Source organism: Leguminivora glycinivorella, chromosome 2 (genome assembly GCF_023078275.1).
Source record: "Leguminivora glycinivorella isolate SPB_JAAS2020 chromosome 2, LegGlyc_1.1, whole genome shotgun sequence".
NCBI classification, from domain to species: Eukaryota; Metazoa; Arthropoda; class Insecta; order Lepidoptera; family Tortricidae; genus Leguminivora; species Leguminivora glycinivorella.
This window is the reverse complement of record NC_062972.1, coordinates 17,588,597-17,614,366: the sequence shown is the minus strand read 5'-3', so window position 1 is coordinate 17,614,366 and position 25,770 is coordinate 17,588,597. Positions and strand designations below refer to the sequence as shown.

The following is a 25,770-nucleotide window of genomic DNA, read 5'->3' as shown; positions in this document are numbered from 1 at the left end:
TTTTGCTATAGCAATGTTGTATTTAGTTTTCATCTGATAACTTGGTTAATTTTTACCTTGATTTAAACAGGAGGTTAAAAACCGTGACTCCTCAACATTGCTACCTCTATTTGTGGTAAAATAGGTAGTTATAATATTTTTTCACATACATGCATTGTAGTTTGCGGTCATCCTTGTCAAGGGCAATAATCTTAGTCCATATTACGAAACATCAAGATCCAAAAAAAACTGAGTTGGCGGCAAGAATGACTTCCGTTCCGTGTAGTTGTACTGAATGAGGAGTAATCGGAGCAGCAAATCGGAGAGACTGGGGGAATTATACGCCATTGTTTACGTCGAGTGAAATGGTGGGGGTATGGCTTGACCGGTACTGGCATAGCTCCAATCCAAGCAACCATACGAATTATAAAGAAGTGTGCCTACATATTAAGATTCTTACGCAAATTGATTAAGCCCAGGTCAGCTGAAGAATGCTTGACTGTGTTTTGGGTACTCACACAATACATATAGTTTACCATTTCTTAAATACATAGAAAACATCCATGACTCAGGAGCTCATGAACGGGTTTCGGATCCAGGACTTTCGGGCTCAGCAGGCAGGGTCACTATCCTCGAGAACTAGACCGGTCGTCATAACCGCACAGTATAATATGTCACGGTATAGGTATATTTCTACGATTTCCTAGCGTCCGACTCGAGTATGACAACGCGCGAACATTGATAATAAAAACAGTTTGCTACCCAATTATGAGAACATTACACTACTTTTTCTTATGCCATTCAAGAAATAAAATACCTACACATGTTTAATTAACGAATTTATTTTCAGATCTGCGTTGGTGGCAATATCTGCGTTTCTGGACGCATTTCAGAAAATCGCAGATGCAGCAACTAATGCACGAGGTGAGTACTTTGCTATTCTTATTTAGTGAAGACCAACTACGTCGAAGATAAAAATGCTGACGTGGAAAATGGAGCGGCCGTGTTATTGTCATACAATAATCGCTGCGTTTAATTATACGTGTCAAAATAATTAAATAAATTAAAAATATTCACCATAGCCATACCGTGGCAGGACATGGAACATTCCGTGCCTCAATATCTTATAATAGATATAATAGGTCACATCTTATAATAGATATAATAATAAACAATAGGTACATAGTTATTCTGCCACGGCCGTTTAGAAATTTAGCTACGGGTTAAGCGGATAGACCTTCTACTATATTATTTAAATCATTTCTTTCTTAATCCAATCTAAATATTTGTATACATGAGTGTAAACACCTGGAACGTCTTTAGTTCCGCAATCATTATGACCGTAACTGACCACACCGACTAGCTCAAAGCTGTCTCCATATTGTATCATCAAAGGTCCTCCAGAATCCCCTTTACACGAGTCTCGACCTTCCTCACCACCGGCACATAGTTGATTATTGTGAAGCCGAAGCTTGTACGGGATCTGGCAGATGTTCGGTGGAACATAGGGGAGTGATATATGCTGTTTGACGTCGGAGAAAACTGTCCCGTTGGAACCCCAGCCGGCTGTTAAGAAACGAAGGGTCTCGCTTGCTGTCTCGGTTGCGTCCTTGGAGGGAAGGCAAATTGGACGGATAAAATCTGAAAAATATAGTTAGGTTAATAACAAGCGGTACCTCTATCCACACCTTGGCAAACTAATGAGCAATAGGATGATTTTACAACCTTAACATGTATAGACCAACCTGTATAAGGAGCATTTTTGCTTAATTTGACGAGTCCGATATCATGTGGTCCGCCTTGAAACCGACCCTTATATTCAGGGTGTGCTATCTGACGTTCGATGCTGATCAGGATCACCTCAAGGATTTCAAAACCCCCACCGTACACTTCAACTGTGTCAGTGGGAAAGGAAGTCGTGTTGTATTCACCGAGTCGGACTCTCTTTCTGAAATTAGAATTCACTATCATTAGATTTAGGTATATACTAAACTAACTACGTTTCAGCACTTCACTTGCTTAATACATGGTCGTCTATTAAATATTGAAACTTAAAATGCTTAAAATATAAACGTTACAACCGAATACAAAGGTCATTTGTTATTAAACAAATACATGTCAAAAAAATTGTTTGCGTCAGTTACGTCACAACTGAGCCAGTCTCATTACGTTAGCGTTTCCCTCGTTAGTAATTGACTTTTATGATAAGACCTACAATTACCACAGATAGGTAATAAGTAATATGTCTTAGATGATGATAAGTTCTTCCAGAAGCGTTGGGACTTGCGTATAGATTTTTTTATTTAGTAGCGTGCTCTTCCAATGGAGGCAAATATCATTATTATAATATCATTGTTGTTATGGGTTATAGGCGCTAGCCAAGTATGTACGAATACAATATTTTAAATATAAGATACACTTACGCTTCTCCATATCGTGTAGCCCCAATGCAATGCGCGGCCGTGAGGACGTATCTAGAGCTTATAAGACTACCTCCACACGATGTGTAACCTCCGGCGTATTCGAGCAAAACTAACCACGGATACTGCTCAACTGTTGCTATCTCACCGCCTGCAATACAAATATATAATAGGATAACAAATTACTTCTATATATGAAACAAATGAATAGGTTTGAAGAATCATTTACAATCGCACATATTATACATAAGGTACAGCGGGGCAAATCCCGACTGGGGGACCAACTTTGTTACTGATCCATTTCTCAATCTCAATCTGTTGTCTTGTGTCAATTGTCATCTTTAGTTCATGTAACGTCCGTTGGCGCTAGTACACGAGCGTTTAATGTCACGCCACGCTATATCCGACCGGACTGATTCAGGTTCGGTCGCTATCAAAACATAAAGTCCGTCTAGCCATGTTTTTATTCTTGTCATGTTTTTTATTTTTAAATTATGCTTTTTTTGTTCCTTTTGTTTCTTCTTTTGTATGTTATGTTACCTTCCGTGATTTTTCTCACTTAATGGTCTCACCGGAAGACCAGCGCTGGAAGTCGCCAGCAATATGCTGAGGTGAAGCCATTTCGTGGCACTTTATTACTATTTTATGTCAGTGTACAATTGTTTATTATCTGTGTGCTTTCGAATAAAAATATTCTATTCTATTCTATTTTTTCCATTAATACAATATTGAGTTCCACATGTATGCATTGAACACGCGTGCCATTTATAACCAGTGGACACTCTAATTAATAATGCAGCATTGTAAAACATGGAAAAAAATGGATCAGTTGCATTTGACCCCCAGTCGAAATTGTCCCGCTGTACCTTACTACCAGAGAGTAAAAATTCACGCTTGAACATTATAACAACAATAAGAGAAAAAAAATGTCACATATAATGTTTTTGTGTCACATGCCAGTTTATGAGAATTATGAGGTTAAAATCGAGAAACAAACAAACCTATTTGGATAATAATCCACTAACGATTTTCATATGTAAATAAAATTGTGTCCATGCTATAATTTTCGAAAATACCGATCAGTTTAAGTAATATGGGCTGGCGTGTGGAAGATCTAATTACTCTCTTTATTTGATTTTTTTATTAATTTCAAATAACGTTTTTTCGAACCTGGGAAAAAAACAATTTATTTTACTATTGTAGATTATTATACTTTTAGTTTAGATGAAAGATTCTTCAGCGATTTGTGCATATTACGCTAACTAACAATCTCTTCCGTCAATAGTGTCAATACTGCATACCGTCACAAGAGCATCTCGTGCAAGTCGTATTAGAACGATCTCATTCACAACATTTTTATCTTACCAACAATCCTATCACCGCCAATGGTCTCAATGCCACAGCAGCCGGTCTCCGGCGGCGGTGGCTGCAGGGTAGACGGGCAATCAGACGACTCGGGGTATTCCCTATCGGCGTCTGACACGTCGTCGCCCTTGTCGGGGGTTGGTCGCGATGGCTTACGGTGTGGGAAGTCTACGGGCGCCGGCCGCGAAAACGAGGACCATTCTGATGAAGGTGGGCAGCACACCTGGAAATAAAATAAATACCCATTACATTTACACATTTTGTTTCCTATGTCGAGACGGGTTAACAATATCATCAATCATCACCCACTTTCCTCCCGTAGGCACACCTCGGACACCGGCGATCAAATATATGAAAGAGGCCCGTTCCTACCACACAGTCTAAGCTCGTGTAGGTGAACGCGTACTATGCTTCTATGAGTGACATAATGACAGGTCGACTGTTCGCGTTTTTGACAGGCGGTAACTGTGAGGTAACCGAGAGGGGGGTGGGTGGCACTTTCAGAGGGGAGTGGCCATACTGTACGATAGTACTCTTTATTATACTGTGCCGTGGGTGTCATGGAATATGGGTTCAATTGTATTGCCGACAATGGGCTAACCATCTCTTTCTGCAATATCACAATTTCGTTTTCTTTCAACCTCTTATGAGTGGCACTGGAACTTGGGCAATTTTGTGTACTCTGCTTATCTTTTTTGGAAACATGCACGTGTTTAAGTATCTGTAAATATTGATTATGTATGCGGATGTATTAAATCCCTAGTTTCTCGCCTTTTAAACTTCTTTTCCAAAGCCATGCCTTATTAGCTTATAACATCTTATACTTTTAAACGAGCAATTCTTGTATATTTATTTATTTATTTATTTATATATTTATTTACACTGACGATCTCGGAAACCGCTCTAACGATTTCGCAGAACTTTGTTATGTGGGGGTTTTTGGGGGTGAAAAATCGGTCTAACTTATCCTTAGGTCCCGGAAAACGCGAATTTTCGAGTTTTCATGCGTTTTTCTTCGCGCGCCATCTCGTGTGCAGTAGTTGTACTGTTAAGACAGAATTCTTTCGGTCGATGTAAGTACTATTTATTGCAAACATTAGATGGCGACACATGTCAAGGCTAAAACGAATAGAAAATACACTATTTGAGTTTTTGTGGCGAAATGCGCGCCATCTCGTGTGGAGTAGTTGTGTTGTTAAGGCTGAGAATTCTTTCGCTCGATGTAGGTACTATTCATTTTTGAACTAGATGGCGACACATGTCAAGGATACGAAACAGAACCGAGCGAAGCTCGGTTGCCCAGATATTAAGTTTTTATACTTTTTATCATGTCAACTTCAACTAGCAAAAGTTTTTACCTTTGGTTTAAAGTTGTAGCTAATTCCGCAGGATGCTTGTCTCAAGAAAACCAGATCCTCTTCAGTTTTTGCGTTGTTCTGGTCTATGTCTTTTAGCGGCTGGCATTTGTCTAACAGCACGCACGTCCCTGCGCCTCCTTTTGGTGTTCGACATTGGTTCTCTGTAAAATGTCTTTTTTATGTATTATCTTTAGGCATAAACTATTTCTTATTTTTATGTTCATTCATATTATAACTATTAGCGAAGTCATTATGGTGAATTTAAATTATTTTTTTATTTTCTGTTGGTATTTACTGAAAAACTCTGCAGATGAAACGACAAAAGACAAAGGTTTATTTACTAGGTTGATTTTAATTACAATTTTAAGAAATAAGAAAGCACTGAGATTTAAGAATATTAGAAAACTACTAGAAACTACTTGTTAATCAGCTGACATGGACAGACAATAGTTATTTGTTATACAAGGGGGCAAAGTTGTATTTTAACGCTGAGTGTGGAGTTAAAAAACGAGCAAGTGAAAGGATTCTATAGTTGAACCACGAGCGAAGCGAGTGGTTCGAGAATAGAATCCTGAACTTGCGAGTTTTTTAACACACGAGAAGTAAAATACATTTGCACCCGAGTGTAACACAAAACTTTTCCCCTCAATATAGCGAGGAAACTACAACGCAAAAAATGCGTTTATCACTGCTTTCAGTAGTTCCACAGGTGGTAAATCATCTTTATTACTAGATTCACCTACTTTTATCAATTTTAAAGCAGTTAATTTGACTTTATTCAAGGTCAAATTACTTTACCCACTAGTGGATAAAATGCGTTTTTGGGCGAATCAACTTTTTGACCGACTCAAATCTGTCCGCACATTCTTAACATAGTTGTGAAATTTCACCCTTAAATAATGAATTTTATTGGTATTTTTCACTTTACCCTGTGTATTAAAACATAACCCTAATTGTTAAATCCAATAAACTGAAACTTTGTTCATTAGAAGTTCGATTTCTTGGTAACTCCAGAGACATTTTGAGTAACGCTAGAGACACCAAAAATGTCGGTCAAAAAGTTGATTCGCCCTTTTACCCGCTGGTATTAAAGGACAAAACACGTGTTTCCGAGCTAGTGAGGGGAAAAATAACTTAGTGAATGAATAAAAAAAAATGTTTACAAAGTTCATACGAAATAAACTGGTAGGTAAATAAATAAATAAGTTATGTATATTAAATTATTACTTACGTCCACTGATGAATTCGAAGCACAGAGCTACACAAAAACTAAAATAGTAGCAGTTCATCGCGGGGAATCACACCGTTGAGGAAAACGCGACCGTCGCGACTCAGGTCCGGCCGGTTCTTGACCATTTAAATGGCAAAACCGTCCACACTTGTTTTTATACTACGTATACAAATACATTAGCGGAGTGGCTGGTTGTACTAATACTTATAACGATGATGACTCAAGCGCTAAAGACTTTAAAACCAGGTAGTACGGGATATTATCATTCGAAACAATGATACATCTTCGTATTGTCAGCTAAGGGCAGCTGAGGAATAGTGCCTATGTACAGGTTATATTACCGGCTATGAACATTGGTGTTACTGTTAGATTTACTTTTGTGCCTATTATTACTAATGTTAGTCAAATATGTCGTGAAACATTTAGTACAATGAACAATGAAAGCAGGTGCTTAGTATTTTTGCCGTAATTATTTTAATGATCCCATCAGATTAAACTCTCTTATTATAAGGATGTATAAAAGTCCTCTAATCATAGTTTTATCATATTTTTATTGCGGTTTCGTGGCTTCTTATGCATAAATTGCATACTCATAATTTTCTGTAGGTATATTACTTACATTTTATAGGTTTTTGTAATCATATCAGAACTTCGAAATAAACTTTGTTGACGGAACTCTTATGGGATCAATTCGGCCTTTCGAAGCAGTTTAATGCATGAAAGTCGTACATTGCTGAAATAGCAATAATTCCTTGTCATTGAATAATGAAAAAATACTACATTATAAAGCTTATTATTTAATCATCAATTAATCTCATTAAGTCGTTAACCTATTGAATCAGTTCATTCTATTATATCACATTGTTTTGACAAATGTGCAAGTACTCATTATGTACCACAAATCTCATAAATATTTAGTCAAGAGGCCAAAAAGCATAAATAAAGCTTATCTTGTTGAAAACTATTATATGCATGTTTCTATGTCATTATCAAACAGTTACATATCACTTATCATTTACTAATAAACACTTAGAACCTACCGAAAAAAAATTTACTGACCTTTGCATTGCTTTGTCATTGTCACTGATGGTACGCAACGCAAAACAGAGCCTAATTCTTAGAGCATAAGATAAGCTATAGTATCTTTTTGATTTATGCAAATGCTGACCAATAGGATGGCATCAATGTTATAATAAATTGTTATTCATAAAGTCAGTCTAAAATCACGGCTGAATATTGCTTCTAATCCATGGCAAGTATTCAAACACTTTGGTGTACACCCCAGGAATGTCTTCCAGTCCGCATGGAGTCGGGCCGAAACTGACGATCCCAACCACCTCGAATGTTGATCCCTCGGAGTACATGAGAGGCCCTCCTGAGTCCCCTTTGCAGGAATCCTTGCCTTTCTCGCCACCAGCGCACACCTGGCCGCTCCACAACGTGACTCGGCGTTTGGGCACGTTGTAAGCTGGCTGACATTGCTGAAATGTGTAAATTAATAGTATTCATTTATTTTTCGCGATGCATATCAAGATTAAATAGGTCAGTAAAAAAGCAATAGTAGGGTTTAATAGGACAAAATCGCATTCAGACATAAATAAAATATACCAAGTATGTTTGAGAAAATTATCACGTATGGGTTATTCGACTCAGGATCACGAGGACCAGATTATTATTATCATACGTAGGTAGGTATCGTTCTGGAGCTCAGGTTTCTGACGGTTCATAAACGACTTTTTGAGATTTTATTTTATCATTGACCTCATTAATAAATTAAAAAAATAGAGTTTAAAAATTCCACCAAAAAAATGATTCACAGCAATGTACCTACACCATAGTAAATTGTCAAGTGAGTGCAATGAAAGCTCTTAAGTATTAGCGATGTGATGTGAGTAATGACAATTACGAAGGAAAATGAATTGTGCAGTTAATTTAAATAACTGTGATTTGCTGATATACGCAAACGATTGTTAATGGAACGAATCGTGGTAGCACACTGTATACAAATCAACAAGAATAAAGAACCGATATTTGCGTAGTTATCATGGTAAATTGGTACATCGATAACAATCATGCACAACATTTAAATGTACTCATAGACACTAACTACTTATTTTAAGCGAGTGATTTAACTTTAAAAATGTAATAAGGAGGCTGTACTCGTATAATAAATTGTCAAGATTTTTGTAGAGTGAGCACATTATGAACTAGGTACGTAATTTTTTATCAGTTAAAAAAAAAAATAGTTTAGATTACTTAAGAATCTCATTAATTTGTATTTAATAATATATTCTTTAACCGTAACCATAGTCAATTTATACTCGTCCATTTAGTAACATGGACGAACCTAAATAAGTAAATAACCTTCATTAGTCGTTAGATAGCGATTCGTGCAGGTGAAATCGACTTAGGAGCAAAGAATTCTTGCGAAGTTACATTGGGTTCTTACATACGTATTATTTATTAGTTTTTTTTTATATTTCGTAGTATTGGGATTAAAATTTGAGACCTAATTCGCACACGGTACATACCTCAATGCTAATGTAAGGCAAGTCGACGTGTAGCTTGATATTGCTGCTGGAATGTGTTTCATTGATGGCTCCCCAGCCGGCTGCAAATAACTTCCCAGAGGAAGGTATGCTGGAGGTTATATCCCTTGTTGGCAGGCAAATCGGCCTGATAAAATCTGAGAGAAAAATACATAAATAGGTGAGATGCTGATAAGTTTTTGAGTTAAAGCTCGGGTACCTTATTTTTCATAGCATTCACAAGAAGCTTGAATTAATAGAGGATCCAAGTAATATTCCAACGGAAGTAATGTACCTGTATAGGGTGCAAGTTCTGAAAGCCTTAGCATGGCGATATCATGTCTCCTGAGCGGGCTGCGTGGATTGTACTCGGGATGGGGAATGATGTGCTCAATACGGATGATAACCGGGTCCGTGGTGCAGTCCATATCTCCGGGCTCTCCACCTTCTACGGGTACGCAGTCGGGACCGCTATTTGATGTGTCGTATTCGCCCAGACGCACATTTGTTCTAAACATAAAAAGTTGTATGTATTTTTATGGTGCTCCCACACAGGCTGTTATAATAGTTATATAACAGCCCAGTTACATTTTATAACAGCCCAGTGCCCTTACATTTATAATAGTTTGTTGATTCGCTAATTTCGCTATGCAGCTGGACCTTATTTTATTTTGCCAATTTTAGATGAACCTTGTGGTGGCTCATTAATTGAATAACTGCATAGTTATGAAAGGTATTAATCAGCACATGTGATAGAAACTTACATAAATATTGCCTTTAATGCCTTATACTAGTACAATTGCTAAAATGGAAAGGTATAGAAGTAACTGATTTAAGTACATATCCGGGATAAATATCGTCAAAAGTTCAAGAAGGTATTACAGTACCGGTCAAAAGTTTGAGTTCACCCTTTGATTTCGGTACAAATGAGTACTTTTGTACGATAATTATCTTCGGTTTGGTAGTCGAAATATGTTTTCAACTTATATTTATTGTTTTGTGGAGATTTGTTTTACTAATTAGACACAATTCACGTACCTTTCTTTCACTAAAATCTAATAAACATGACGGCAAAATGCTAGTTATATTTATGGCCTTGCCTTTGCCACTAATTGAGACACATCTTTACACGAAACACAGTTTTAGCCAGATAATATAGGCCAAGGATAATATATAAATTGTTTACGAAACAAATTTTGACGTCTGAACTACAAAAAACTATCTCTCTAAAGCAGTCAATTGTACTGAAAACAAGGAGTGAACTTAAATTTTTGACCGGTACTGTATATGGATCTTACGGCGTCCCTGCATCGAGCACTGTCCCTTTCACGCAGTGACCCGCCGTGAGTACATAGCGTCCAGAAATGAGCACGCCGCCGCAAAGCAGCTTGATCTTGTTGTCCTTTTTGTACTCGACAATCGCTAGCCATGGGTACTGATCTATTGATGTTGCATTTCCGCCTAGAAAAAAGGTGAACATAAATATTAAGATACCTTTTCTTTATGGAAATCGAATCATGTTAAGGAGTTATACTTTCAACTTGAACTTTTATTTACCGGTAATCTTGTTAGCGCTGCTTCCATCCATCCCGCAGCATTCTGTCCTGGGGTCGGGCGGTGCCGCAGCAGGCTGACATACTCCGGTTGGTGGTGGTGGCCCTGGAGGTGGCCCGCAGCACACGTTGAAGCCGGGGTTGGAATTCACACACCTAATACACATAAGAAGAGGCTGTAATAACTTTTATTTTATGATAACTTTTTTTATATTCTACTCATCGTAGTATAGTCAAGTGCTTGACTCCTGTCCTAATTCCTATTGGGAATGCAGTTTTTGATCCCTATGCTTGATAATGAAAGTAAAACCCTTATAATATTTACCTTAGACTGTTGACATAAGCTCTATCTTCAGCACTGACCGTAGGGGACTGCAACCTCTTTGTAATGTGGTCACATTGAAAAACGCTTATACATTGACCCTGGTTGCCCTCCGGTGTGAAGCAAGTCTTCGGCTCAGCTGGAGGAGGACGAGGTTGTTCAGTATCTATTGCACAACACACCTGTAATGCAAGAAAAGAGAAATGGTTGAACAGAAAATCTAGCATAAATCTATCTATTCAGCAAGATTTTATTCTAGATTTTTAATTGTCAATAATTCTGTTTGTTTTGACTTCAAAGTCATCAACGGACGTTCTGGATAGAAAATATGAACAGCAACATACATTTTAGCTTAAAGGTTTCTTCGGGAGATTGTTCTTTTTACGTTTACTGTCTTTAATTCTTACTTTTGGTATATTGCCGATGAACCCACATGCCGACTTTTTGAGAAAGTTCATCTCGTCTGGCGTCAGGCGTGGCTTGTTCACAATTGCCCTGAGTGGGGGACAATCCAATATACTCCTGCAATCGCCATTCTTGTTGTCAGCGGTAGAACATGATTCTAAAAAAGGGTAAGTAATTTTTCAATTATTTGTGAATTAGCGTTTTCATATACAATTATTCCAATTGAACAAGAGAGTAGTATCACCAAGCAGTACTAGCTGTCTGGCTTACCTCCCTCGTTTTATTCAGTGATCCCCTGACAAAGCTACAAGTTTTGATCAGTAGTGTTCATAACTCATCATAAGGGTTAAATGCAGGTGCTTGTGCATGTGCATGTGTATGTGCATTTTTTGTATTATAAGACCAAATTCACAGAAAAAGTATTTATATAATCCACACTGATATTATAAATGGGAATGGTCTTTCACGGCAAAACGGTGCGACGAATTGACGTGATTTTTTAGATGGAGATAGTTGAAGGGATGGAGAGTGACATAGGCTGCCTTTTGTCTCTTTCTAACGCGAGCGAAGCCGTGGGCTAAAGCTAGTATAGTTATAAAATATTGATTAGTGCATTTTTTATGTGAAATCGCCGTATTAAAAAAAACACCATTTTTTGTTTTTTAAAGGTCGGTGGTCGGTTTGTTTTTTAATGGAAGTGCTATAAATTAATTTATTTATACAAGTAAGCTGCAGAGAGACTTCTTGCACATTGTTTGCAAGAGCGGTAAATTACTCTGCAGCTTACTTTTATGAGTGTTTGTGCCAACGTTAAAGGAACTGTTGAAGAGCTATAATAATATAAATTCCAGTAAAGCCCCCTTAGCTCAGGCGCGCCGCGATAGTGTCTCTGCCGCGAGATAGACTACCCGTCTTTTTATAATTGCATTAATCGGAGGTTACTGGTAGTCTATCCCCTGGAGCAGACTATGATTGCGCTTCTGAGCCTAGAACAGAACTTGGAGATTTTCGGATTGTATTAGATATTTTGTGCTAGCGTGTCTATATAAGCTTCAGGAATATTTGTAATAATATACATGTTTGAAATACCTCTCCTTAAACTAATAATTCTGTGGCGTATACGGTCGATCATAGTTGGCCTTCTTATTGTAGTGAGGGGCCTGAAAGCTGTTCTATGAATTAAATGTTTTGTAAGTTCGCAATCATAACATTTGCGGATTATATCATACAAAATAATTGGCCATAAGCCGTGGACCGGTTGACATTTTAGTATTTTTAATTATCTTATATTTTTCCTCAATGAAGTGACCTATCGAATATATTCATGCTTATTGATTATGTGGCATTTAATTTATATGCAGCATTATTAAGCTTTGCCTTATGTTATATATTTAGGTATGCAATATACATTATTGAAGTCTGATTGTATACTTCATATTTCTGTATTCACGAGACAAGTTGGTTTGATCTTCGCTAGAAAATATCTGAAAGTTAAATGGTAATGATTGAATTATACTCTTCCAACAAGGATAACCACAACAATAATAACAACGGTAATATACTTGTTTGAAAATGACATCATTTCGCGATTTAATGCAATTTATTTTAAATCGTTTGCTTTTTCGAACTCCAAATGTACTATTACTTATCTATTTAGAATCCCTATATTATAGTTTTAGTAATTGTTGTATAAATAAAAGCATAGGTACTTCATAATAAATATAATAAAATGCATTTTAGAAAAGGTATACTTACGTCCTTCCACACACACACATAAACAAGCCAGCGCTGGTATTAACCATTTTGGTAGCATTTTCACTTAGTCACAACTCATTAACACTAATGTGTACTTATAAGTAATGCGCCACAGGCTTGCGCTGACCGCGCGGCATCCGTGCAGGTTCTCAACTGACCAGTACTCAGTCAGACCAGAATGAGTTTGGGTCGTTGCAACATACAAATAATGCTTCAAGCGACTTGTGCGCTTAAGACAAATTGAACTTTATGCGAACTGTACAAAGTTATATTCAGTTTATAAGAAACAATACAAACGACCTTTGCTGATATGTTTATCTGTGAATTAGTGATTTTTCTTGTAATGCTGTAAGTAATATACGTGCTTGTGCCGATTCAAACTTAGATGCTTATAGTTAAAGGTATATTTTGGCGAACTTGGCGTTAATTGTGATCGGATATAGTAAGTGGAGGAAAAATAGTTTTCGGCCGATGAGTAACTCGGGGTTTTTGTGAAGTGGTATTATCATAAATAGGTACCTATAATGCATTCGGTAACCTTTTTTTCTTAACTGCCTCCATGCGGTTGCGGAGTTAGATGAGGTCATGTTTACTTATCCATCCATGCGATATGGTTAACTTAACTTAGACTTAGTTCAATGCTAATTAGATTATACTATGTATACATCTAATAATGACTAATAGTCATGTCATGATACCATGATAATATATATAGGACTTTGCTGTTGCAAACTAGATTCTTCTAGAACATGTTTAAGACAGGCTGGCAATAAAAACCACTTATTTTTTACAAAAATGAAATATTTCAGCCGGTTTTTATCATCAAAGTATAATTATTGACTCGGTTCACTGTCTCATTTGAAAAAAAAAAGGTATTAAGTTGAAATGTTGTGAATCAGGTTGTACCTTTATTAGCATGCAGCTTTGCTAGCATGAATATATCATACATTTCCCACAATTCCTGGAAATCCTAATTCATAAGTATCTACTCAAATCATTCTGATTCAATCTAAATGGTTAGATTTGTTATGTACTACTTACTTAATTGAACAATCACTCTAGCTTTTGTATCAATTCAAACTGTTATGACTTATGACACTTATGACTGGTTGGTTAATTTAATTATATAATACAACAGTGTTTTTTAAACACTGTTCCGAACGACTTGTCATGTCAGTATCAATTGTTACAAAAACAATTTTGGTTGTTTTTATTTATAAATGGTATCTGACATTTGTTAATTTTATATCTAATCGGATTATTCTTGCACATTAGATCTAATCCAATCCAAGTAAGCGTAAACATTGGTGTAAACGCCGGGTAGTTTGCCGCAAGGTCTGGTGCCATAGCTGACGATGCCAACGATCTCGTACTGGTCTTCGTTAAATTTCATTAGAGGTCCTCCCGAGTCGCCTGTGCAAGTGTCTTTGCCTCTTTCTCCTCCCGCACACATTTGCCCGCCCCAAAGACGAGGTTGATGAGTAAATTTTGAAAAGTGCTTGTAACAAGTCTGTGGAAGAAATCTTCAGTAAGATTTATGTAAATCTTGGTCGCTAGTGGCCTAGCGCGAATGTGTACAGTATTCCATGGGTTCGTGCTTTCAAATCGCAACCCTTAATTGTGCTGCAAAAGTGCATGCAGGCATCAAACGTATACCTAAATGAAATTTTTTCATTCAAGATATCCAAAAATTAGATATTATGGCAGTGGCGGCTGGTGAAAATATCTGCTAGGCAACACTGAGCAAAAACAAACCTACCTTAACATCAGGTACTTTACTAGTAATCAATTTTAGGCAAGCCAGTGGGAATCGGCTTGTATGGACCAGCCGCTGCTGTATTATGGAATCGAAGTGAGACAACCGATATCAGTTCTCGCTCAGACACGCTTCTAGGTACTTGGTGGTACTTGTGGTGCATAATTGAATATGTATCTCACGTCATGCCTAGGGTAGAAGCTGTCGTAACGTAGGTAATGTACCTAATAAGGAATGGAGTGGTACATTATTAATTTCTTAGAATTTATTATGTTATTTAAATATATAAGAGTGATAGCTAGCTTTATGTATGTACCTACTCGAAGCGGGCCTCGAAGCTCTATGTACATGCTAGAAATAGTCGTCGCATGATATACCTCTATATCTATTATATACGTACAGGTAGATCTACTGGAGGAAGGTCCACTACTTGTTTCACAGGGCTTTCATTTCTAATCTCGTCTATAGCGCCCCATCCTGCTGCTAATAGGCTCGGACCTGCAGGGCTTTCACTTATATTGGTCGAAGGCAAGCAGATAGGTCTTATGAAGTCTGAAAAAAGAAGTAATTTTGAAAACGTAAGATCTCGTACGTTATTAACTATAGAAAATGAACTGCATAATTATATCCATATTGCTTTAAAATAAAAACAATATAAGAACATAAGTCATCTTGTGTCACCCTGTGAAGTCTAATTTCCCCAAAATATGCCAGCATAGTGAGAGCAGCTTTTCTCTTCTGCAGTTCTGCCATCAGAGTAGAACTTCTCGACTTTTCAATGTCTGTCCAAGTCGGCCATTGCTGCAATTAGCTTTTCTCTCCCATGCCTTGCTTTGGCCCTGAACGGAAGCACAAATCTGACTGTTATCAATTCTTCGTCTGCCAGAGCTTGATCTTTGGCCTCTTTTGTTTCATCACAGCCATTTGTTTTAGTCCTAGTGAGCTCCTCAATGAACACACCGCGCAGGAAAGCTTTAGCCTCACGTACGTTTGGCTATGAAAGGCAGGGGCTTATTTTTACATTTCTTAATACTGATTATAGGGTAAGTTGTCCGTATAAGCGCTCATATACAAGATGAAGGGGTGTCCCTCTACATTCCTAAGAACGTTTGTTCTATTATCACTTGGCCTAACCGTTTTGGCCTAATGGGCATGTAACCTAATAATCAATTTGCATAACATCGTACTTGGCATGGTGTAATGGATGGCCTAATCTTTATTTGTCCTATTTATTGTTACTATATTACTTAAAAGGCCTTATTTTATTTGCAAAAAAAATATGATCATAAAAACTTTTAATCTATACTATTATTTCATAACTCTTTTCACCTCATATGTATTAGCCTAATATATGTATAATGAGCATAATAAATGATTGGCCACATATTAATTGTTCTACGTAAAACATGTCATACTTAATAATTATGTGGCATAACAACTCAGTAATCTAAATTTGTTTGCTGAATTTGATTTGTTGCCTGCCCGAAAATAACCAGTATACAACTTGTTGTTCGGTGTTTCTTGCCACGAAAGTGGGTTAGATTAGGTTAGAACTGTGACCATCACATAAACAACTTGTTGCAATAAAAGTAGGTTAGTTTAGGTTAGAACTGCGACAACCACAAAATCGACTTGTTGGAACAAAATTAGGTTAGGTTAGGTTAGAACTGTGAACATTAAAGAAACGACTTGTTGCAAGAAAAGTGGGTTAGGTTATGTTAGAACTGTGACAACCACAAAATCGACTTGTTGGCACAAAATTTGGTTAAGTTAGGTTAGAACTGTGACCATTAAAGAAACTACTTGTTGCAAGAAAAGTGGGTTAGGTTAGAACTGCGACAACCACAAAATCGACTTGTTGGCACAAAATGGTTAGGTTAGAACTGTGACCATTAAAGAAACGACTTGTTGCAAGAAAAGTGGATTAGGTTAGGTTAGAACTGTGACAACCACAAAATCGACTTGTTGCTACAAAAGTGTACATTAGGCCAAATCACGCCATAGTACCAGTAGCACTAACAAGTAGAACATTTAATACTTCTACAAAATTATAGCAGGAACAAAAATATTAGGACACATAATATTAGTTTAAATCGCTACAGGACTAATAATTATTAGGCCATACAATGCGTTAGGGAGAAAAAGGATTATGGCAATGAATTATTATGAAAAACTATATGAGTATAAGTAATGAGTATGCCAATTAACATTAGAACACAAAATTTTAGAACATAAAATTTTCACCCAAAACTGAATAGGGCAACCACAATTAGGTCATATTATCATTAGGCCAACTGATCATTATACCAAAGAGTTTTAGGCGAAACAAAAATAGAAGAAAAAGCTTTAGGAATCTAGATATACATCCAAGATGAAGATATGCTTCATATCTAGATGTTTTAATGCATGAGGTTTTATCATCGTATTTTCTTGGAAACGTATGTGTTTGTCGTGCTCCTTCATACAGCCGCAGCGCAGTAGGTACTTGTAAACGAACGGTAAGGTAAGGTACGATGTATCTGCCAATCCATGAAAATCTTACAATTATATGTTACCATCCGTGCGAGCCGTAGTATAGCGATGTCATTCCAATAGTCCGGTGCACCTCGATAGAATGGATGTTTAATAATTCGATTTACTGGTATGCTCACTGCACCATAAGTGCAGTCATGACCTCCGCCTTCCACTAGAACGCAATCTGGTCCGGAATTGTTAGTGTCGTACTCTCCAAGACGGACGCTCGTTCTGTAAAACAAAATGTGTCAACTTAATTAATCTTATACCACGCTGAAACCTTTTCCAGGACCATCTGTAATATTCCAATATTTTCCGAGATTTCGGTGTCTCAGCTGTTTACTTTGCTTGTTGGTTAAATCCGGCGTTAATCACGGGATTCGGAGATGTGAGGAAATTTTACACAGATCAACCTCTTTAGTTCCAAACTAAACTCAATAAAGCTTATGTTGTGGGTAAAGATATGCCGTTCCCGGGTAAGTTCATAGGGGTTCCAGGCGACAATACATATAGTATATATAGGTAGTATGTACACTAAGAGAAAAAACAAACAGTTTTTATGTTCGTTCAACAAGTTTTTTGGTTAAAATAGCGCCTACGTGCTCTTTGGTTCAAACAACAAGTTAGATTTTTAACCGCCTTCCAAATCTCAAGGGAAGGGGTTCTCAATTCGTCTGTATTTTTTTTTAATGTTTGTTCCTCGATATCGCCGTCGTTACTGGACCGATTTTGAAATTTTTTTTTTGATTGAATGTATATAAATAAATAAATAAAAATAAATATTGGGGGACACCTTACACAGATCAACTTAGCCCCAAACTAAGCAAAGCTTGTACTATGGGTGCTAAGCGACGATATACATACTTAAATAGATAATACAGATATGCATACAGATTGGTCCCATTTTTCTCAGAACCCAGTTCTGGTGGTGGGATCCTGGAGAAATCGAGGGAACTCCTCAAATCTGAAAGGCATACATATGGTGATTTTTGTGTTTTTAACCGACTTCAAAAAAGGAGGAGGTTCTCAATTCGACTGAATGTTTTTTTTTTTTTTTTTTTTATGTATGTTACGATACCTCCGAGAATCGTGGACCGATTTTCAAATTTTTTTTTTTGATCGAACCGGTATAACCCCGAGATGGTCCCATTGGCACCAAGTCAGGGTCTGATTATGGGATCCTGGAGAAATCGAGGGAACTCTTCAAATGTTATAGGCACATGTAATGTTTTTAGTCTATTTTTCAAAGGTACACCAGTATTTACGTCTGATGGTAATAATTTTATGTGGCTGAGCTGATGATGGAAGGTCAACTCCTCAATGGTTAGGAGTTAAAGGATAATTCTTTCACTACTGTACATGTATTCGGACTGATACATATAATATCACTAGGAACCACTAAAAATCAACAAATAAATAAACTTTTTAACAAAAAATAAAACCGCCTTCAAAAATAAGCGCGTTACAAAACACGGAGAAACTAAAAAGCCAAAAATAATAAACCTTTCAATTCAGATTTCTTATCGTATTGCAATAAGCTAAACATCCAAATTATAAACAAATCAATTATTTTTGGAGTCGGTACCAGCCTGTGTATGGTTGGGTGGGGCAAACAGGCAATAGCAAGGCGACGAATAGGTCTGGTACCGACTACAAAAATAATTGATTTGTTTATAATTTGGATGTTTAGCTTATTGCAATACGATAAGAAATCTGAATTGAAAGGTTTATTATTTTTGGCTTTTTAGTTTCTCCGTGTTTTGTAACGCGCTTATTTTTAAAGGAACAGCATGCATTTACGTACGGAACAGTGACATTTGGTGCAGTGGAACTCCTGATGATGGTCAGAATGGAACTCCTCAAATCTGAACGGCACACTTATAGTGACTTTGGTATTTTTATAAGAACAGCATGCACTTACGTCCAGAACAGTGACATTTGGTGCAGTGGAACTGCTGATGATGGTCAGAACGGAACTCCTCAAATCTGAACGGCACACTTATAGTGACTTTGGTATTTTTATAAGAACAGCATGCACTTACGTCCAGAACAGTGACATTTGGTGGAGCGGAACTGCTGATGAAGAGTGAGCCGCCCCTGGTTAGAGATCCGTTCTGATAATCATTCTCATCTGTAAGTACTTCAGAATCATCCAAATTTCAAAATTGGTTCAGAAATGACGGAGATATCGAATAACAAACATTAAAAAATATACAGACGAATTGATAACATAATCCAACATTTGAAAGTATTTATCACCAGAACCCCAAAGGAAGGCGGTTTTTTTTTCTTAAAAATTATGTTAAGTGTAACTAGTTCATTCTACAAGTTCAAACTGCTCAAAATAAAATAATCAAACTACTGCTTAACTACGACTATCTGACACCGACTAATCAAGTTAAAATCTAAACTGATGAGCCTGAAGCAATTATACACATATAACACAATAATACTAATAAAAAAAATTCTAAATAAAAGTATTCACTGCCAAACCACATTCAAAACAAATAAGGAAAGTGGCAAAAGGAACCTTCGTAGCGCAAATAACTTATCCCTGCCATTTATACGGACAAAAAATTTTGGCACAAAAAATATAACATACCAGGGAGCGCGCATGTACAATGATTTACCTTTAGATATAAAAAATTCACGAACATTAACTATTTTTAAAAATAAACTATAAACATACATTTTAAGTAATATTCCAGCAACCTAAATCCGACCCTGGTAAACAGCAACACGTTATCGAGCTCGAACCTCGGCAACAAAGGATTCGCCGCTTACCCGCCACATGTTTGCAATCATGCATTTAGCCATAAAAACATTGCAAGAAATTATTATCTGCTAAGTTGCGTTAACTAGTTTATTACCTATCTGTTAAGTATTTATTAATGTGTCAATTTTGTTAATTTTGTTATTACCCTAATAATGAACGTCATAATGAAAACCATAATTATCTATAAATTTTGTACTACTAAATATTGATGTTCAGTAGCATAATTTAATTTTTACAATTGTATATACTTATCTCAATAAGTGAAATGTAATATTTCTTTTGAGACAAATAAATATCTTTAAACCGAAGTTACTTGTCATTTGAATCGGCAATATATTTGAATCAACTAGTCGATTTTATAAAAGCAACATGACACTTATTGTTTTAACCATACGTTTGGCTGATTCAATCAAATATCTTTAACAAGTTTGTCCTTGTTGTTCGAACAAATTTGACTTGTACCATCAATATAGTGATTAATTCCGTTTACTAAAATACTTTTGATTCAAACGGATAAACCCGCAACAAGTCGAACTTGTTAAATTCACAATGCAAATTTCTCTCAGTGTAGTATAATAATAACATAACATAAACAGGGTCAGTAACATGGATTAGGCTAGGAGGCCATCAAGGCGTTAGGCGCAAATGATCATAAATCATTACCATTAGAATAACTTTACATAGTTATGCTAAATGATAAACGCACAATGAATACATACTTACAGAGTATTTCCTGTATCCACACAGTGAGCCGCCGTGAGTACGTAATTGCCACTGATAAGCGCTCCACCACAGTTAGTGACGATCTTGTCATTCCTTCGATATTCTATCAAAACCAGCCAGGGGAACTGGTCGATATTTGCATTACCGCCACCTATAGCACGCCTGACTAACGCTTTTAACTGCCTATCAGGGGAAATAACTCGTGTAGAAGCGAATTTTGGCATAGTTGTAGGGAATGGTGTTTTAATCCACACACTCAAAGTAAAAAGAGCGACCACATGGAACGGGCCTGACGGAAGCCGCAGATCTGGAAGACCACAAGAAAGATGGAGAGATGAAATTATAGAGATAGCGCCGGAAAGCTGGACTGAAGTAGCGTCTGATAGGGACAATTGGAAATGCCCGGAGGAGGCCTTTACCCGACGAGGGGTCCATAAATAAAAAGTGTTCTACAAACAAAAAAAAAAATATTACACCAATAATGATAATTTAAATTGTCTTTATATTAGTCGAATATTTTTTCTATGAAATATGTAATATAATTAATAAATAGATAATTTAAAAATAATAATGAACAATAATACTAGTATGAGTTATGATGACGAACAACTACCGGAAATCAGCAAAATCATTCCCGAAAAGTTTGTACATTTGGATCACGTCTTTGATTTTGTTAAAAATTGGTAGGCCGATAGAGTCCATGATGCTGAGCAAGATCCACTAGGTTTCCCAAAATGTCCTAGGCAGTTGCCACAGTTTAAGAGCTATTCGCGAAAAACTAGAAAAAGGTACCTTTACACCCCCCTCCACCCGTTACCTTCACCCCTACCCGCCAGTACAGTTACCGGCATAAATAAGTGATGATTTCTGTACCTTGTCATATTAATGTCGTGTTTGAAATGTCATACGAAATTGTCAAACGATTAAGACAAGGTACAGAAATCATCACTTCTTTATGCCTGTGACTGTACTCTGAGAATGTGGATTAGAACACCATTGCCTACAACTATGCCAATGTTCGCGTATGCACGAGTTTTTTTCCCTGAGGTAGGCTTCGTTGAGTGTGCTACTAGAAATACAATCATTTGAATTAAAAGAACCTAATAGATATTCGTGTATAATATGAAGTAGTACTGCTATATGTTTTGTGATTATCTTTATAAAAACAAAATCTTTAGTAATATTTTTTTCGTTTGAATCAATATTAGATCTAAGTAACGACTGATTCAATAAATTATTAGCAATCATACTTAGATCTAATATTGATTCTCCATCTAAAGATTTTGTTTTTATACATTGTGGGAGACGTCCGGGTGGCCAGTTTTCACTAAGTGCTTACCTCAAACAAATAAAATAAGTACTATATTTTATACAGAATATTTATCTTTTACTTAAAAGAAAATATCAATGTAAGATCTTTCACTTATGGTGGCTTCTACATGCAAAAGGGCATTGATTTATTTTTAATAAAAAATACGAATAAATACGGAAGAAACACGGAATACCGTAAATACGGAATTTCATATATTATGTACCTACATAGGTTCTAAATGACATACACATTGAACATTGATGACTTTGACATGTTATTTTCTAGAAATTGAAAATAAGAACAAAACTTATAGTAACTGATATCATAGAGGAATAAGTACTTATTCGTCTATACTGATATCATCGCCACATTTCAACCCTAATAACGTAAAACTGTCAAATGCTACGGCTTTGCTATTTTCGTTGTTGCGGGGTTTAATTATTATTAACAAGATTATTTTTCGGCCACATACATAATTGTGGAGATATAGGTTCACTGCAAGTTTTTGAGCTTTTCTTAATTTTAAATGTGGACTGTGCTATACCGGAAATCTTATTGAATCCTTCATTTGTTCCGCAGCAGCCAGTCTCTGGGCCCGGAGGTAAAGCCGTCGCAGGGCACTGTTCGCTCACATCATCTATTTGATTCGTTGCATGAATTGGTTTGCGAGGCGGGGGAGGAGTACAACAAACACTGTAACTCTCTGGACCGTAGCATCTACAATATTTATACACGACATCAATATATTTCGTAATATTAAAAATAATATTATTATATTATATAGAAAATAACTGAATAGACACTAGTATGTAGTACGAGTAACTACAGAGCGAAGCGAAAAGGAAATAACAATCTGAATGGAAGAATATAAAACTTTACAAAACCTTAGACATTTTTTCACATCTGTAAAAATTATTGGTGGAATTGTGTCTTGTATATAGGTCTGCAGAATAAACACATGTCATTAACCTTTAAACTCCTTAAAACTTGTCATCGACCTTGCTGGTGAACGAAGTTTTGTCTTATGACTTATGACTATATATTTGTATGTATGTATTACTATGTATTAGGTATATGTACCTACCTTGTTTTGCTTATAATAAGCAGTGCAAGTATTTCGTTGTAGTATATTGATTACCTGGATTTTTGGATGAACTTTATGTCGTGAGCTGTGGGGTTGCTGTTTATCAAATTGACAAAGTTTGAGCAGTTACGAATGTCGATACATTGTCCGTTTACTCCGTTTGGTGTCACGCACTCCAGGTTCTTTGGGCAACAAATCTGCATATACAATTAAACTGTCTTAGAAAATAGAAATTATATGTCTGATAGAAGTAAAGGGGGAGGTAATGCATGTAACCTAAACAGTATATTGTCCAACAAGTAGTAATATAAGTATATACTATGCATTTTGTACACACGGAGAAACTTCCAATCACCTTAGGAATTGCACCGTCAAATCCGCATGTCTGCTTTCGCAAAAAGGCAAATTCGTCCGCGGTTTTTTTGCGCTTCGTTATCAAGGGCCGCAGGGTTTCACAATTCTCGATGCTTATGCAGGTGGCTTCTGACAAGCTATCGCCACATTGCGCTGAAACATGTGTAGTATCAGACTTACCTATATACAAATTATATTCAATATTAGGTATATTTAATATTAAAACCCGTAGTTTTATGTGAATTGCGAAATTCTCTATGCCTGTGAAGCCTATTGGATATGAATGACAGTATTAAAGTCCATTGGTGTTGGTTGGTGCAATAGTGTCAGTTTGGAGTTGCATAGTATGCAGAATAAAATAAACATCACAACAATTAATTAATTAAATTAAGAATTACACAAACTATTTTTATATGAAACATTAATACGTATTATATCGTATATGTATATTTAAATTGTACCCATGTCAGTAAACTAAACATAAATAGATAGTTGTCTCGTTTTTCCTGTTCATTCATCAAGAATAACTAGTTTCATATTTTATTAATACATATAAGAAAATAATTAAAACATACCATTTAAAAAATCGACGCCACACGCCACAATAAACAGTAAGAGCATTTTAAAGTCACACTTTTTTTTAAAGCGGGATAACGGTATAATATTTAGCTGTCCTGGCTTGTCTAATCTAACACACTAAAACACGCGGACTGTTTCCGATTATGGGCGTTATTTTGTGTAGGTATCTAACTAACTGTACTCACTGTTAACGATTTTAAATTTTAGCTGTGGTGTATAAGTTTCTTAATTAACACATAACACAAAATCATGATCATTGGTATTTTCCGTAATAGCAGTGCATAATGTGCTATATATTAAATCAAATAACGTTAAAATTTTCAACATATGTATGTAGTCATACTAGTTATGAAAAAAAAAACTGCACTTTTAGATGGAAGCAAGCCGCTTTGCATGGTGATAGTAGACATCAAAGTAAACCAAACTAGGCCAACTTTGGCAACTTGTATTTTAAAAACTACTGATCCGATTTCGATTCGGTTTTTAGTTTATGGGTGAATCAACTTTTTCTTGCCTGTTATTGCCATGGTTACGGTTCCCTGAGTCACGCTGGGTTTATGAAAAATTGTGTTACTGAAATTATGCAAGCATACATGTAGTCCATGTTTCTGGGTGGCAAATTAAGGAAAGGGCTTGTTAACACCAGAAAAATGGATGTTTGCATTGTTTTAGTAGCATAATTTTGCATAAAACCAGCTTGACTCAGGGGACCGTAACCCTGGCAATAACAGGCAAGAAAAAGTTGATTCACCCTTATAATCATGAATTTATTTGTCTTTAATTTTAAAAACTTACATCTCGACATTGTACATTATTTCTACCGTTTTTTGCAGTTATTCAGTGTGATACGAAAATATAAGTTTTTTTTTTAAATCTTACAATTTTTTTTTTAATTTTTTTTAAGTTACATAAAGCAATACCTTTCAATTGAAACATGTTTTGTCAAAATCGGACGACGTACAAAAAAATAAGATTTTTTTTCGGTTTTCGTAACACACCTCGCTTCGCTCGTCGTCCTAAGTGATTAAATTATGATATCCTCGCAATTTTTTATTTTATTTTGATGTGTACTGTCACTATGTACTTTTCTGTGAAAGAAAAATATATTATTTCTGACTTTCTGGCAAAGGAATTTCAAAGTGGCCATATAAAGCAAATTTTCCCAACTTTGGCAACTTGTATCTTAAAAAATGCTAATCCGATTTCGATGCAATCTTTAGTTTTAATCCGATTTCGATGCAATCTTTAGTTTTATGAATTTATCTGTCTTTGATTTAAAAAAACTCATATATCAAAATTGTACATTTTGCCTGTCATTCTTTGAAATGAAAAGTAAATTTACGTCTCGCACTGAATGTGCGAGAAGTAAATTTACTGTTTAAAATTTTTTTCTTCCTATTTTAACTATAAAACTCCCGTGAGACTCATACATATTTAAAAATATTTTAAGCGGGTTACTCACGTATTAAGTCGATATAAGTAACATAGTGGGTAGCTCCGATCTCGCCACGGTGACGGCGCCCGCGCTGCCGACCCCCCCCTGCGCCTGTCCTCAGCAGCCGCGCGCACCGAGCAAGCGCCCGCAGTATGCGTCGCGCTCTCGACATGTAAAGGCGGGGTGTCGCTACTCTTGAGAAAGATTCTCGAAATTGAGCCGAAACATGTCGAACGCTATATCGACTTAATACGTGAGTAACCCGCTTAAAATATTTTTTTCTTCCTTTTTTTTTATATATTTTTTTAAATTACATAAAGC

At 36.3% G+C, this 25,770-nt stretch overlaps 4 protein-coding genes across 8 annotated transcripts in view; 1 reads left to right on the top strand and 3 right to left on the bottom strand.

Moving 5' to 3' along the window:
* The window catches only part of LOC125239781 (protein MTSS 1), a 166,847-nt gene that overhangs the window by 91,329 nt on the left and 49,748 nt on the right, over window positions 1–25,770 (top strand). For all 4 annotated transcript variants that reach the window (XM_048147480.1, XM_048147489.1, XM_048147466.1 and 1 more), the window contains exon 3: window positions 830–903. In XM_048147480.1, coding sequence (XP_048003437.1) covers window positions 830–903 — 74 coding nt within the window. The remainder of the gene's footprint in view (window positions 1–829; window positions 904–25,770) is intronic.
* LOC125239822 (phenoloxidase-activating enzyme-like) lies at window positions 802–6,494 on the bottom strand. The gene is made up of 6 exons (XM_048147535.1): window positions 6,354–6,494; window positions 5,123–5,283; window positions 3,765–3,987; window positions 2,403–2,550; window positions 1,725–1,927; window positions 802–1,620 (listed from the first exon to the last, which is right to left on the bottom strand). The coding sequence occupies exons 1-6, from the start codon at window positions 6,409–6,411 to the stop codon at window positions 1,232–1,234; spliced, it is 1,182 nt and encodes a 393-aa protein (XP_048003492.1). The 5' UTR covers window positions 6,412–6,494; the 3' UTR covers window positions 802–1,231.
* Window positions 7,135–13,077, bottom strand: LOC125239802 (phenoloxidase-activating enzyme-like). Its single transcript, XM_048147501.1, has 8 exons — window positions 12,917–13,077; window positions 11,164–11,318; window positions 10,760–10,938; window positions 10,439–10,590; window positions 10,180–10,342; window positions 9,177–9,391; window positions 8,885–9,039; window positions 7,135–7,834 (listed from the first exon to the last, which is right to left on the bottom strand). The coding sequence occupies exons 1-8, from the start codon at window positions 12,972–12,974 to the stop codon at window positions 7,577–7,579; spliced, it is 1,335 nt and encodes a 444-aa protein (XP_048003458.1). The 5' UTR covers window positions 12,975–13,077; the 3' UTR covers window positions 7,135–7,576.
* LOC125239810 (phenoloxidase-activating enzyme-like) lies at window positions 13,195–24,131 on the bottom strand. Of its 2 annotated transcripts, XM_048147514.1 has the most exons (8): window positions 24,011–24,131; window positions 23,437–23,588; window positions 23,136–23,278; window positions 22,542–22,714; window positions 20,686–20,836; window positions 17,215–17,417; window positions 15,073–15,224; window positions 13,195–14,426 (listed from the first exon to the last, which is right to left on the bottom strand). In XM_048147514.1, the coding sequence occupies exons 1-8, from the start codon at window positions 24,054–24,056 to the stop codon at window positions 14,175–14,177; spliced, it is 1,272 nt and encodes a 423-aa protein (XP_048003471.1). In that variant the 5' UTR covers window positions 24,057–24,131; the 3' UTR covers window positions 13,195–14,174. The 2 variants fall into 2 exon arrangements, with proteins under 2 accessions (XP_048003471.1, XP_048003478.1); XM_048147521.1 differs by lacking the exon at window positions 13,195–14,426 and having other exon boundaries at window positions 15,140–15,224; window positions 17,228–17,417.